The 14,472-nt window shown below is 36.2% G+C and overlaps 1 protein-coding gene across 1 annotated transcript in view; it reads left to right on the top strand.

The window, feature by feature from the left end:
* cdk18 (cyclin dependent kinase 18) overlaps nucleotides 1-14,472 on the top strand; it is a 46,588-nt gene that overhangs the window by 13,549 nt on the left and 18,567 nt on the right. The window contains exon 2 of the mRNA XM_020930909.2: nucleotides 9,648-9,783. Coding sequence (XP_020786568.1) covers nucleotides 9,666-9,783 — 118 coding nt within the window. The 5' untranslated portion in view covers nucleotides 9,648-9,665. The remainder of the gene's footprint in view (nucleotides 1-9,647; nucleotides 9,784-14,472) is intronic.

Below are 14,472 nucleotides of genomic sequence, written 5' to 3' on the forward strand. Positions count from 1 at the left end.
TGTTCTTATCCTTGTGGTTTCAAAGTCTGTACTGAGTTTTGATGCTTTTCCTTAGTATCAAATTTAAGTTTTACATTTTAGTGGTAACACTTTTAAACCATTTAGTATTATGATGACACTCCAAAATTGTGAATGATTCCTTTAAAGGGCCCATATTATGCTAATTTCTGATCTTTGTTATCATTTATGTTTCCTCATCAAAATGCCTGGAGTTATGTTTGTTTCATTCACACATGTTTAACACCCAAACCCTGCATATTTAGGTTGAGTTCCACCTTATGATGTCATGTGGTAACACAGGAAGTGATCCACTGTACTTCCATACACCTTCACCTTCATGAAACTGCTAATCTCTACTTAACAAAAGACAAAAGGTAGCTTGAAAACTACCAGTCCATGATATCCCAAGGTGGAACAAAACATTCTGAGCTTTGGAGATGCAGACAGACTAATAATAAAGGATTGATCAAATATGTGAATAACATAACACAACTTCAGGTATTTTTTAGATGAGGTAACAAAATTCTCACATGGCCTAAAGCTCAAGAGTCAATTTTGTGTAATATGGGACCTTTAAATATGTGAATCTATTAACAAATTGAATGTTTTTTCAAGGCACATGTGGCATCACCTCAAGGCTCACGAGCACACTGTAAATCAGACAATGTAATCAGTGTGATCAAAGAAAGATTAGAGGAGAAATATGATGTTGCTTTAATTTTGTATAAAATAACTATGGCAACCCGTGTAAATATTAACAAACACATGAGGGGAAATAAGGCAATGCAAACAAGATTTGGTTTAGGGTCAGCTAACTCAAACCTCAAATGATTTGATATTAGCTACTCTGTTTCTTTCAAAAGCCACTGTTGAATCAGTTGAATCAAAAATATCAGTCACAACAAATAACTTGCCTTAATGGGCCCTTATTACGCGATTTTCTGATCTATGTCATATTGTTTCCTCATCACAGACATTCCTGGAGTTGTGTTTTGTTTCATTCACACATGTTTAACACACAAACCTGCATGTTTAGGTTTTCTCTCAAACATAAAACACTCTGTTAACTTGAAAATTACCATCTCATGACATCACAAGGTGAAAGAGAGTATTTTGAGCTTTGGAGATGTAGACTAATAACAACGGGATATTCAAACATGTGTAAATGAAACAAAACACAACTCCAGGTATGTTTTGGAGGAGGTAACTACAGTCTAACATGGCTTGAAGCTCACCAGAGGCAATTTTGCGTAATATATGACCTTTAAAAAGCTTATTCTAATTTAGATTTGCCATTTTCTTTCTTGCATTTTTGGTTCATTACACACAAAAGACTGGTGGTTAGACAGACATGCACCATTGTAACACCATTGTAATGTGTTCCTCTAGTGAGAGCCCGTGCCCTTCACAGGCTGTCTCCGTGCTCTTGAGCCTCACACACAGCTTGGGTTGGCAGCCTGTCAGGAGCAGTGGCGTGCCGGGATCCATACGACAAATGGACAAATTGTGGTTTCATTCAGTGCGTCCGGTGATCAGCCTGCAGCCTGTCGCACTGCTCATCATTTATTTGAACTGTTTGCCAAAAAAGTACAATGCGTTTGGTTTCAAAGAGGGGGGCGCTCTACTTGAAGTCTGCTGTATAGCTCATATGTGCCCACTGACCTGTATCAAAATACACAGTGCATTCCCATCAATGGCCCCATTCTGAATGAGTACACACAGGGACAGTAACATATATTCATTAATACAGTGGGCAAAAATGGCTATGACTATATCCGCTCAAGCTAGTCAGATTCAAATTCAAGTCCACCAGTATTTATTTCTGTGCTTGAAATAGGGTGTTTTTTATTTTTTTTGTTTTGGGCATATGAAAAAAAAAACAGTAAAACTTGTAGCACTAAAATAAATATCACTGTAAGCAGCAGCAGGTATTCTCTGGAGCTGCTGGGAGTGTTTTAAAACTTTCCAACAGCTAAAAAAGGGACGATTGCATAGTAGTTTGAAAAGAAAAATTAAGTGTAACATGACCCTTTTTGATGATGTTGAAGTACTCAGCTAAATATGTTTTATTTGAGAAGATACTCTATATACACTTGATGAAATAAAGGTTTTTTCTTGCACATTTCAAAAGCTATGCCATATTACTGACCTGATTTATCTCACTCGCCGTGTGGACATGTAAACACTGTCTGACTAGACTCACTAGAGTATACTAAACAGATGCAAACCTGCATTGTCTTCTTCCTGTTTTAGAGCTCATCTTTAATGCTTCAAGGACACAGTCTGAAGTGGAATTTTCTGTTTGTGCTGCAAATAAAACACAGGATATAGTACTTTAGAGTAAGCTTTTTGAGTCACCTTGAGGAGATTTTGGCGTGTAGTTAAGTTATTGAAAGTTTAAGGGCAGTAATAAGCAAGAACTGCAAGATAATTTAGACTTAGACTTAATGACCAGAGCTCATTTTAAGAATCAAAACACCAAATGGAATTTGAAGCGTTTCCATTTTAAAAACTGTTCAGATGAAACCTGTAACTCCTTTCACACCGACTCACAGAGGACACAATGCCTTTATTCAAATGCATTCACCCCCTCCAAATATTGTTATTATCTTTCTTTTATGTCTTTTTCTCTCTTAAAAAGCTTGCTCTGGGATAATCATCTATATGGTAACTAAAGACCACAAGCTCAGTCATTTAATTAAAAATTTGTTTCTAAAACTTTATAAACTGTGATGTTATTCAAACATTTTCTATAATCTTGCACTTTAAATGGGCTTTTTGGACACAACTGGATTATGGATATTTGTTGGCATGCAGCTGCTAAGAACCCCCAATGCCTTCGAACTGTTAATATTTGAATACAGAGTGTTTTAATTGGCAAAAACATGTTTTAAGGGATATCTGTTGATCTTCTTGGATTAAAAATGAAGTTTCATTGTGTATTAACCTGCTCTTGCCTATTCTGCAGCTACGCTGCAAGGCCTCTGCATTGCTGCTTGCAGCTATATTGTATTTATTTATTGCAACATTTTATTTTACTATATTATACTTTTAGAATATTTTTGGGGGGATAATTTTTCCTTATGATTTGGTTTCAGTATTATCGTTTATTGTCTGTATTTACTTTAGCAATATATCATACTTTAAAATGCGTTATCATGATAGGCCTGCCTCTCTCTTAACACTCAGTCCCAGCACCTACAGTCAATCATTCAACAGTGCTAGTGCCATCTCTGCAACTCAGCGACTGAAGTGAGGTTCTGAGCTTCCACATGAGGCATGGCTTGTCTCAACCAATCAATCAAATAACTCCCTGCGGGGCTGTCTAGAGAATAAGCAAACATATATGTACTCAGTATGAAGGTTAAAGAAGACATATTGTGCTTTTGTTCGCTATATACTCCAGTTGTAATCTATGACAAACGTGGATCAGTATTTTGTACATTTTTAATCATAATACTGGAGCAATGGTGTTTTGATTGCAGGAGATTAATGGTATTCAGGCACAACTAACTATAAATATACTGACCAAACAGCGTCAATTGTGATTTAACTCAGTCGAACCCAGGCTACATATACCACAAGCACTTCTAAAAATTAATAAGCTATATTGTCAACATTGTTTTGTTATGCAAAATTGACTATAGTGACCTGGAGTTGTGTTTTACTTCAGTCACACATGTTTGAGTAATCTTTCATTATTAGTCAGTCTATATCTCCAAAGCTCAAATTAGATAAAATTAAAATCCACCTTGTGATGTCAAGAAGTGGCAGTTTTCAAGTTAATAGCTACATTTTACTTTTAGTTCAGCAGAGATTGCCAGTTCCAGGGCTGAATTGATCCAAATGATTCTAGGTATATGGAGTTTAAAAACACAGTGGAGCACTCTGTGTATTACCACATGACATCACAAGGTGGAACAATGTGTTTTGTTTGAGAGAAGAACTACGCAGGGTTTGTGTGTTAAACGTGTGAATGAAACAAAACACAACTTCAGGGATGTTTTTGAGGTTCAAAGTAAAAAAAACAATCTCTTGTCAAAATTATTAAAGAATATGTTCAAAATCCGAAAATAGCCAAGATGAGCTCAGAGGTATGACCATGTTTATCAAAAAGAAAGTCAGAACAAACATTATGACATTTTGTATATCTGTTAAAGGGTTGGACCTCTGGAACAACTGTACAGAAGACCTAAAATTGTGCACCAGTCCCTTCCATTTGATAAAGAAGTTTAAATGTTTAACTATGGGCAGCTATATGAATTATGATACTTAGTTTATGTTGTAGTATTTTGCTGTACTGTTTCTGATTTGTTAGTTTCCTCTTGCTGTATTTATGAAGATGAACTGGTGTCAAGATGACACTCTAATAAAGGAATAAAGGGTAAAGGCATAAAAAGCTAAAGCTTCAGCCTCCACCTTTTCGGTCTGTGTGTGTTAAATATGACTGTCTGTGAAATAATATCAGAATATACCTGTGACCGAATTAAATCAAACAATTAATATGGAAACAACATTATAACATATTTCAGAATATAGGTTAGGTTAGATTAGGTTGCTTTATTCGTACCCATAGGTAAATTTGCTTTGCAGATTTGAGAGGCAGGCCCCACATTTCACATTTCATTCATCCACAAAAATATGGCGTAATATGTGTCCTTTAAGTCTTTAAGTCTATACGTCAATATTATTTCTATTGGTAGCACAAAGGAGATACCCTTATATTAATGACACTATTATTACCAGCAGTAATACAGAGCTAGGGGTCATTTCAAGAAGAGGACTTCGTGAAACCACCACTACGTCCCTAATCACAAACAAGTGATGAATCCTCTCCTTGACAACCCACACAATTATATTGTTCAACAGCCAAATGAGGAACAGAGAGAAGAAAAGACAGGCTCCTAATCAAATGCCATCTTTCCTGTGCTTTGCAAAGGCCACAATGACATGGTGGTTGCTACACTCCCAGGGTTTCTATTGTATTGTTTCTATAGCATACCTGCTGGCTGTGAATGTGGGGTTGAAAATATGTAATTGAGTTCTGACAAATAATTAGTTTTAAAAAATATTAGGAATGTAACAATATTCCAAATTTCATAATATGGATCTCACTGTACAATATTTAGTAAAGGCTAAGAAAATTGTGAATGTGGTATTTTTTTCCTTTTGAAATGCCTTGACAAGACTTTGAGTCACAATCCAAGGAACTTAGATTTAAAAGTGCTTATAACAGTTATTTCTTCATGTAGTCTACACTGAAACAGAGCAAAGGATCATGGTCTATGTAGTTCCCTCAGTTTTTTAGCTATTGCTGCACCATAACTCTTAATTTAAGCAAAGAGACTTGTAATTCAATATATTGTAATTAGTCCAACAATATTATTGAGACTTTTGGCAATACAATATCACAATATTTTGATAATGATTATATCCCTAATAAATATTGTGAATGTGATTAGCTTTGTGATTCATGTTTTAATAATAGAATTATGTTCAACGTTCACATTTTATATAAAAAAAAACAAACTGCAATATGAATTATTATTATTATTATTAATTCAAGAATCACATTTCCTAACATGTTTGTACGATTTTAAACTACAGGGTTTTACAGCGTTTTTCTGTAGAACATCTAAATGACGGTACTTTTGCAACCTCTAACCTTTGATCATTTGCTAATTGCGTTCATTCAAATATGATCTTGCAGCTTTTGTATAAAGTAATCTAACATTCATTATATGGACTGAATGAAGTAACACACAGATGCATTTTTGTAAAGCTCCAGAACCTTAATTTACCTTCATCATGTAAGTGATGGATAAGCTGTGGGTCCTTGAACCCGTTTGAAGAAGTGGCATTGCTCACACTTCATTATCCCCTGGCAGCAGATGTCAATAGTGTCCCTCTTGGGGTAAACAACAATAGACCGAGCTATTAAAAGAATATTGGAAAGGAAACTAGATTGACAGCTGTATTTTGCCTATGACATGATTAAAGAGGATCAAACTACAGACAGAAATAATGTTGTGATGTGCTTTCTATGCATGGTGGAAGGCAGGCCAGAATGTATGGTGCATTGTTAATATAGCCTGTAAATATGTATCTGTATATACTGTATCTGTAAATGATGTACATGGTTTAAAATATCTCTTGTGAATGTGGTGGCATTACTCTTTAATAGGGATGTAACAATAACTGAAATATCGTGATATCGTATCATCAAAGTTCTTACAATAATATCGTGGGCCATCACCATCCATCCATCCATCCATCCATTTTCGTCCGCTTATCCGGGGCCGGGTCGCGGGGGCCATCACAATATATCAAATTACAAGTCTCTTTGCTTAAATTAAGAGTTATGGTGCAGCAATATCTAAAAAACAGAGGCAACTACATAGACCATGATCCTTTGCTTCATTTCAGTGTAGACTACAAGAAGAACTAGCAGTTTTAAGCACTTTTAAATCTTCATTCTTTGGATTAAGATTTGTCAAGTCATTTTAAGATGAAAAAGTTGCATATTAATAGTTTTTTTGGCCTCCACAAAATGTCGCAAAAAGATATTGTACAGTGAGATGTATATCATGAAAATATCGTACAGAGAGATTTGGATATTGTTACATGCAATATATCGCAGTAAATATCGTACCGTGAGGTTTATACCGTGACGATATTGTATTGTGAGACTTGGATATTGTTACACCCCTACTCTTTAAGTCACAAGTATAATGTGTACTATATACCAAATCTATGGACACAAGCCCTTAAAAAACGATAAAGACAAAGATAAAGATAAAGATTGGTTATTTTATTTGAATAGCCCTCAAATCAGAAATCAGAAATAATGGCACCAAAGATTTCTAATTGTTATCATAGACTGTATAGGAATGGACATAACTAACCCATTGGTTGCTACGTTCCAAATAGGAAGTGTTCATGGGCATGCCTCCAAGTCCATCGACTGTTTCCAGCTGAATTTACATTACCAGATTGTCACCTGTCTCTGTCACTACTGCAGTCAACCTCACCATGATTTGACAGGAGCCGAACATTGTGGGTGACTTCACACTCGCTTAGTCCACATCTTTATACTCTCTGTGATTACGGTACAATAGGCAGCTTCCATTCATCTCCCTCCACACATTTCCCTGTATGTATTTTTATATATTGAGGTTATGTTCGCCTGGTTTTTATACACTGCGGGTAGAATCTCACAAACTAAAATAGCCTGATCCTTCTCAGTGTGAGAAATCCCCCTTTTCTCCCTCTGCTCTGTGGATTATTGCTTCCATCTCTGCCTTTTGTGCTGTGATCTGTTCAATTTATGGCTGCCACCCACATCTTCTTGGCCTTTTTTCAGCTTTTTCCCTTACACGTGAAAAGTCAATTTGGGTTTCCTTTATAGAATAAGATGTCCTGAAATAAATGCTCCTATGTTGGTTGAACAATGGTCGTGTCAAGTACAGAGAAATGTTCTGTCAATACTCACATGTTTGATTGATCTGTTGCAACTGGAAATTATATTAAGATGTATTTCCGATTAGGTTAAAGGAACTGTATGTAGGGGTGGGGATTCAGATCAGAGAGAGTTCATTTAGATTTTAACCAACTGGATTTCAGCTTTGAGACTGGTAACTTAAATGAGAGACTCACGTGAGACTCATTCTGCTTTCTGAGAACCAAAACACCAAATTACAAACAACTTGGCCATCATGTACAATGTGTTTTGTAATTAAAGACAAATCAGCAGAGGTGGGACCAAGTCATTGTTTTGCAAGTCTCAAGTAAGTCTCAAGTCTTTCACCTCAAGTCCGAGTCAAGTTCCAAGTCAAATACAGGCAAGTCCAAGTCAAGTCTCGAGTCACTGGTCCATAAGTCCAAGTCAAGCCCAAGTCGTCTGCTTTGAGTTTCAAGTTCTTTCAAGTCTTTAAAACCAAATATAGGTTAGATTTTTGCAGTTTATATGACTTTTAAACTAAATTGTTCTTTAAAAATCATAGTATATTTATATATGAGTATTTATAGAGTATGTAAGAGTTGTAGAAATTCATTTAATAAAATGTTTCCTTTTTAAATGTCTTGACAAGATCTTAGAGTGAATCATGACGGTCAGAATAGAAAGAATTCAGATTTAAAAGTGCTTCTCACGTCCTCTCAAGTCACAGGCCTCAAGTCTGAGTCAAGTCCCAAGTTAATGGCCTTCAAGTCCAAGTCGAGTCCCAAGTCTTATTCCATTTTATCAAGTCAAGTCTCAAGTCCTAAAAATAGTGACTCAAGTCCGACTTGAGTCCAAGTTCCGACTTGCAAGTCCCCACTTCTGCAAATCAATATTACAATTGTTACCAGTAAGAACTGTATTTGACTTGAACATTTCTACCTTGTATGTGGGGACACAGTTAAAGATGCACTATGTAACTTTTTGGTTAGGGGTCTGTCACCTGCTTCTTTCTATGGATATGTCACCACTTGGTCTACAATCGTCCACAGTATGACATTAAACTTCTTTAATTTATATTTATTCTAATGCAGGTGGTTTTATAAATCAAATATACTGGAATTCTGACTGTGAGCGGTTTTGTCTCTCCACAAATTTGACCTGTAACTTGTTTTTTTTGGGGGGGGGGTTTCTACGTGGAGATAGAATGGTTTAATGACATACTGTGAAAACTTCCAGACAAAGCAATAACATCTCAATGGAGAAAAGCATTTAACTGACCCAACACCAGAAAAGTTACACAAAGCACCTCTGAGTAATGTTTAATTTAAAATCTAAATCTTACAAATGGTTCTTTTAAAAATTCTCTATGTAACTTTTCTGGTGGGTGGGCCTGCTTTTCTCCATAGATATGTTATTTACTTGTAAAGAATGATTCTCAGTATGGCATTAAACTAATCTCATCTCCATATTCACCCTGTTTGGTGTCTGTGTACACAGTGTTTATGAAGGGATCAGTGGTTCTCTATTAATGTTGTACATTTCAAAGTAAGCAAAAAAATAATTTCACTTACCCACTTGTTTGATTTTATTTCACAGAGAAGCTCATTTTCAAACTTTATCTCATTAATTTTCCTCAAAGTCGTTTGTGGTCACTGCACCCGCTCACTCGGCCCTTTGTCGTGCAGAGTGGCGCCCACAGTCTCAATTTGCAGGTGCTGCTCTGAGCCTGTCATATCACGACGCTCCATTGAGCTCTAAAAATAACCTGAGGAATGTGAAGTCCAGCTTATAATGACCACACAACTGTCTCGTCTTTGGCTGTAACGAGGAAAAATACACGCTTTTTCAGATCGCTGGCAATAAAGCAGTCACGAAGACCCCCTGACATGGGACTGGGCGGACAGATGCTCCAATGACAAACTAGTAGGGCTGCCGGGGTTATGTAAGCGGCTGGGAGTGGATTGATCAGCTCCCTACCCGCTGTTCTGTGCCTCATTATCAGATGACATGGGTCTTTGGAGCAATGGGAGAAACCAAGTCTGCGTTCCTGTGATCATGTGACCCGTGTGTACCAGCGTAGACTCATACTTGTGTCTGCTTTAGTGTGTTCTGTAAGGGAATTGATGGACAAACTTGTTGTGTTGGTCTGTGTGGAGAGCTTGGCTAATGCATTATCTGTGCAGAAACCTGTGTGTTCCTTTTGCAGACTGAGGACTCGGAAACCATGAACAAGGTGAAGAACTTCAAGAGGCGCTTCTCATTGTCTGTCCCCCGTACCGAGACCATAGAGGAGAATGAATTCACAGAGCAGATCAACCAGCTGAACATCAGACACACTCAAGGTAAAGTCCTATACTTACAGTAGTGTTTCTCAAATGATGGTACACAGACTGATTCTGGTGTGCGAGATCTTTTGCAGTTCTTGTTTGTTTAATTTTTTGTCAAATTTCTTGAACAAACGATAATACTGAAACTGATTTATGCCACTGACACAATAACCCAAGAGCAGATTTATACCACAAAATCTATTCTAAATCTACAGTATTGTTAAAGAAAAACATGAGTTGAAATAAATAAATACCAGAATGAAACACTTACCTAGTAGTTTGCATCTGTAATGAGTCACAGAAATTATTAATTCAGCCTTCTACAGCTTAAATCTGAATTTAAAAAATAACTACAGATGTCCCAATGGTGCAAAGAAAATGTGCACACGATAAATACTGGCCCCAAAAATATTGTTCCAGCTTTCATATACTGAATGATAAGTCAATGTAGTAATTATTGTTGTATAGAAGTACTGGTTTAGTTCAGAGCTGGAATAGTCCTGTTTTAAACCTGATTTAGTACTGGTCATGCTCAGAGAGACAAATATTTTTTTAGGTGGTACTTGGTATGAAAAGTTTGAGAACCACTCTCTAAGAAGAACCAGGTTTTGTAAATGTGGTTGAAGAAAGGTGTTTTCTTATTTTGAGTATTGTCGGGAAATTTGACAGGGTATGATCTTGTACTTGCAGTGGTTGTTAAATCCATTGTTTTTATTCTGCCTGTGGTGCATTTACGGTGGCCGGCAAGTGCAAAACACTTTTACATTTTATGACACATTAACAAGTTTGAAAATAAAATTACATCTATTATACAGATATACATCTTGAAAACAAATTTACGTTTCATAAAACACATTTACAAATGTGCAAACAAATTTACATAACATGAAACACTTGTACAAGTGCAGAGACAAATTTACATGTAGCAAAAACACAAATACAAACCCCCGAAACACAATAACAAGAACGTTCTTGACGGAAAGGGAATGTCCTAAAAAGTGGAAGTGACAAACAACATGCGGGACAAGCAGGAAGTGAAAAGCGATTCAGCAGAAATAAGAAAGATATGTTCTGATGACAGTAAAGCTCTGACTACAGCTGTGTCAAACTTATTTGACAGTTTTGTGGGTTATGGCCATATTTTATGTTTACATTTGTGTTGATGATGATTTCGTAAAGTTAAGTGTGTACTTACATGACAATTCATCACATCTGTTTTTTAGGACATTCCCTTTCCGTCAAGAACTTTCTTGTTATTGTGTTTCGGGGATTTGTATTTGTGTTTTTGCTACATGTAAATTTGTCTCTGCACTTGTACAAGTGTTTTGTAAATTTGTTTGCTCATTTGCAAATGTGTTTTATGGAATGTAAATTTCTTTTCAAGATGTAAATGTGTATTTTAAATGTAATTTTGTTTTAGACTTGTTAATGTGTGTTGTGAAATGTAAAAGTGTTTTGCACTTGCCAGCCACCTTATGCATTAAAGGTGTTGTACCTGATTTTTACTGTCTGTGTTCATGTGAAAAACAAGGAAAGGAGAAAATTCAGTTTGTCAACTGGACCAAAGTTAGTTTGTTTGAAGATGTTTCGCAGCACATCCAAGCTGCTTCTTCAGTTCTGGTCAGAATGCTGGTGGACACTTTCTTATATTTGTAGGGAGGAGCTAACTAACTGAAACTAACACACACACTTGTTTACAGTTTCTGTTTGTTAGTTCGGCCTGTTGACCTGTACAGGGTGTGGGGTCTAATTGATTTAGGTTTGAGGATGGAGTTGCATCTGTCTCCTATTTACAACTCCATCCTCAAACCTAAATCAAAACAAACAAGAGAACAATAGGTGTATCCAGGTCAGGTCCAGAGGTGTGGAAGCTCCTTTATGGCCATGAATTGTTATGCTAATTAGACCCCACACCCTGTACAGGTCAATAGGCCGAACTAACAAACAGAAACTGTAAACAAGTGTGTGTGTTAGTTTCAGTGTAGTTAGCTCCTCCCTACAGATATAAGAAAGTGTCCACCAGCATTCTGACCAGAACTGAAGAAGCAGCTTGGATGTGCTGCGAAACATCTTCAAACAAACTAACTTTGGTCCAGTCGACAAACAGAATTTTCTCCTCGCTTTGGATTCTCCCTGGACGACTGAGGGATTCTTCTCACGTGAAAAACAAGTTCATTTATAACTGTTTGCAATGGTCCAAATTCATTGTTTCCTTTCCTAATCTCGGAATTAAATGTTTTACTACATTGATTTTATAAGAGCTTTTCACAGAGAGGAGTTTTGCAGTCACAGTAATGCTAACAACAATTTGCATGCAAAGTCACACTTCCTGGTTCTTGGGCAATAAAAAGCTTTAGATGCAGACACCACACATCTGTCTCATTTTGATGCTTAGAGCTGCTTTTACAATGAATCTATATTGTGGCAAAACTAAATTTGCTCAACTACATGGAAAAGATTGGGAACAGCCACTGTAAAAGTTCCTGGAATAATATATTTAAGAATATTAGAGGAAGTGTCTTCTTTATGCATGTCCAAAAAAAGTGCTTTGTTGCTAATAGCGCTCATATGGCGTTTTCCTGGCTACAGCTGTGATCAGACTTCAAAGAGATGCTGGTCACAGGGATAAGAAGAATACACTGCAATCAGCCTTTGAGTGGCTCTGCTTTATTATGGAGAATCTAACTGTTACCATGGCACATAGGGACAACAATCAAATATCGGGGCTTATGTATGCTGCTCTATACAGGAAATCAATAGTAAAGTGTTTCAGTAATGATGTGTGACTGAAGAGCACATTTACTTCAGCAACTATTACAGTTTAAAGGTCATATATTATGCAATATTGACTCTTGTGACCTTTTATGTTATAATGTTGTTACCTTCTCAAACCATAGCTGGAGTTGTGTTTTGTTTCATTCACACATGTTATAGAAACTCTTTTTTTTGTCTGTCTACATCCCCAAAGATCAAAATGCCTAAACTTGCTCAAATGAAGCCTTAGTTTTCAAGTTAACAGCTACCTTTTGTCTTTAGTTCAGCAGAGATTGGCAATTCGAGGTATGAAATCATCCAGATGACTCTAGTGATGGTGTATGGAGTCTAAAAACACAGTGGAGCTTGTTTTCATCCTAAATATGCAGGGTTTCTTTCTGATGAGGAAACAGCATTATAACATAAATCAGAAAATAGCGCAATATGAGTAGCATTTGACGATACTCCTGTCTTTATTGGTGGATTTCTGCTTCTGTGGAATGTGATGATGTTATATACACCCAAACGAAGGCAAGAGACTTATTGATGACATTGTATTCTAATATAAAATATCCAAAAGGTAAAGTCACAAAAGTTAAACCTGATAATTTCGACTAACAGCATGTTCCATATAAAATGTTATTACGTTATCTGAAACCCAGCAGCAGTGTCTATGTGAACTCTCATTGATTGCCCATTGTTAATGTTAATTACTGGGCTGAAGTTTTATATTTGGAATATACATAATTACTGAATGTTTAGTTTATGCAGTAAATTATGTCTTTCTTTTCTGTTTACTGTTTCTTTACAGTTAACACTCAATTGTAAAGTCATAGTAATAGTGATGACGCAACATGAAAACAAATTGGATACTTCATTTTACAGTTGTATTTGTTTGTATCCCCATCCTTGTTTAAAATGATCAAACTTATTTGTGAGAAAATGACTCACGGTGAGCCGAGACACTTTCTGTGAATAGACGTGAGGTGAGAACAGATGCTGGCTCCGCATGCCGAGGAAACACCAACACCGACTGCATAAATATGAGTTTGAGAGGCCTGTAATCAAGTGGCTTCATCAGAACTGCTTGTACAGCTTCTCCAGACCGTTTAAATGTGCATGTTGGTATATTTTCAGGTGCAAAATTATGTTATCACCCTTCATTTTACATTGAAAATTGCCTAGTTTAACAGAACATTTTAGTAGGCCTCTCACAGTAATTACTATCTTATCGTTTTATATATGAAAGCTGGAACAACAATATTCTTGTTCAGTATTTATTGTGTGTAGATTTCTTTGCACTATTGTCAAATGTTTTGTTATTTTTTGGCAGTTTCATAAAATGTAAGCTTAAGGTTGAGTTCATAATTTCTATTCTGCTGTTTATTTATCGCAGCTCATGTTACAGTATTGTACATTTAGAATAGTTTTTGTGATTTAAATCTCTCTCTTAGGTTATTGTGTCAGTGGCATAAATTAGTTTAAATATTATCATTTATCTTCTATATTTTCTTCAGCAATATATCACACTTCAAAATTTGTCATGACAGGCCTACAATTTAGAGGAAACCATGGCAAATTGTCTTTTTAGAGCTCTTAACCATGGTATAGTGTTATTGTTCCTTTATTAAATCTTCCACCTGAAGCTGTTTTTATTTATTCATGCTCTTTTGGGTAACTCATTGTGGATCCATCTCCATCCAGTCCAGTTCATTCTAATCAACAGCACTCAAAATATTTGCCACTCACTTCTTACATCTAGTCCTCTCAGAATTATAGGGTTTTATCTGCTCTATCTGGGTATAGTTCTGAGATTAAAGTTTAAAGTTCTGACCTCACATTGAGCACAGTGGAATTGGGAAATGTTTTTTGCGCAAAAACCTAAAGCATACATTACCAAAGCTTGCAAAATTGTGATAAAAATTGCAGAAGATATTCAGAAACAAGAAC

This window comes from Boleophthalmus pectinirostris, unplaced genomic scaffold, assembly GCF_026225935.1.
Source record: "Boleophthalmus pectinirostris isolate CB_2022bp ecotype Guang Dong unplaced genomic scaffold, ASM2622593v1 HiC_scaffold_3, whole genome shotgun sequence".
NCBI classification, from domain to species: domain Eukaryota; kingdom Metazoa; phylum Chordata; class Actinopteri; order Gobiiformes; family Gobiidae; genus Boleophthalmus; species Boleophthalmus pectinirostris.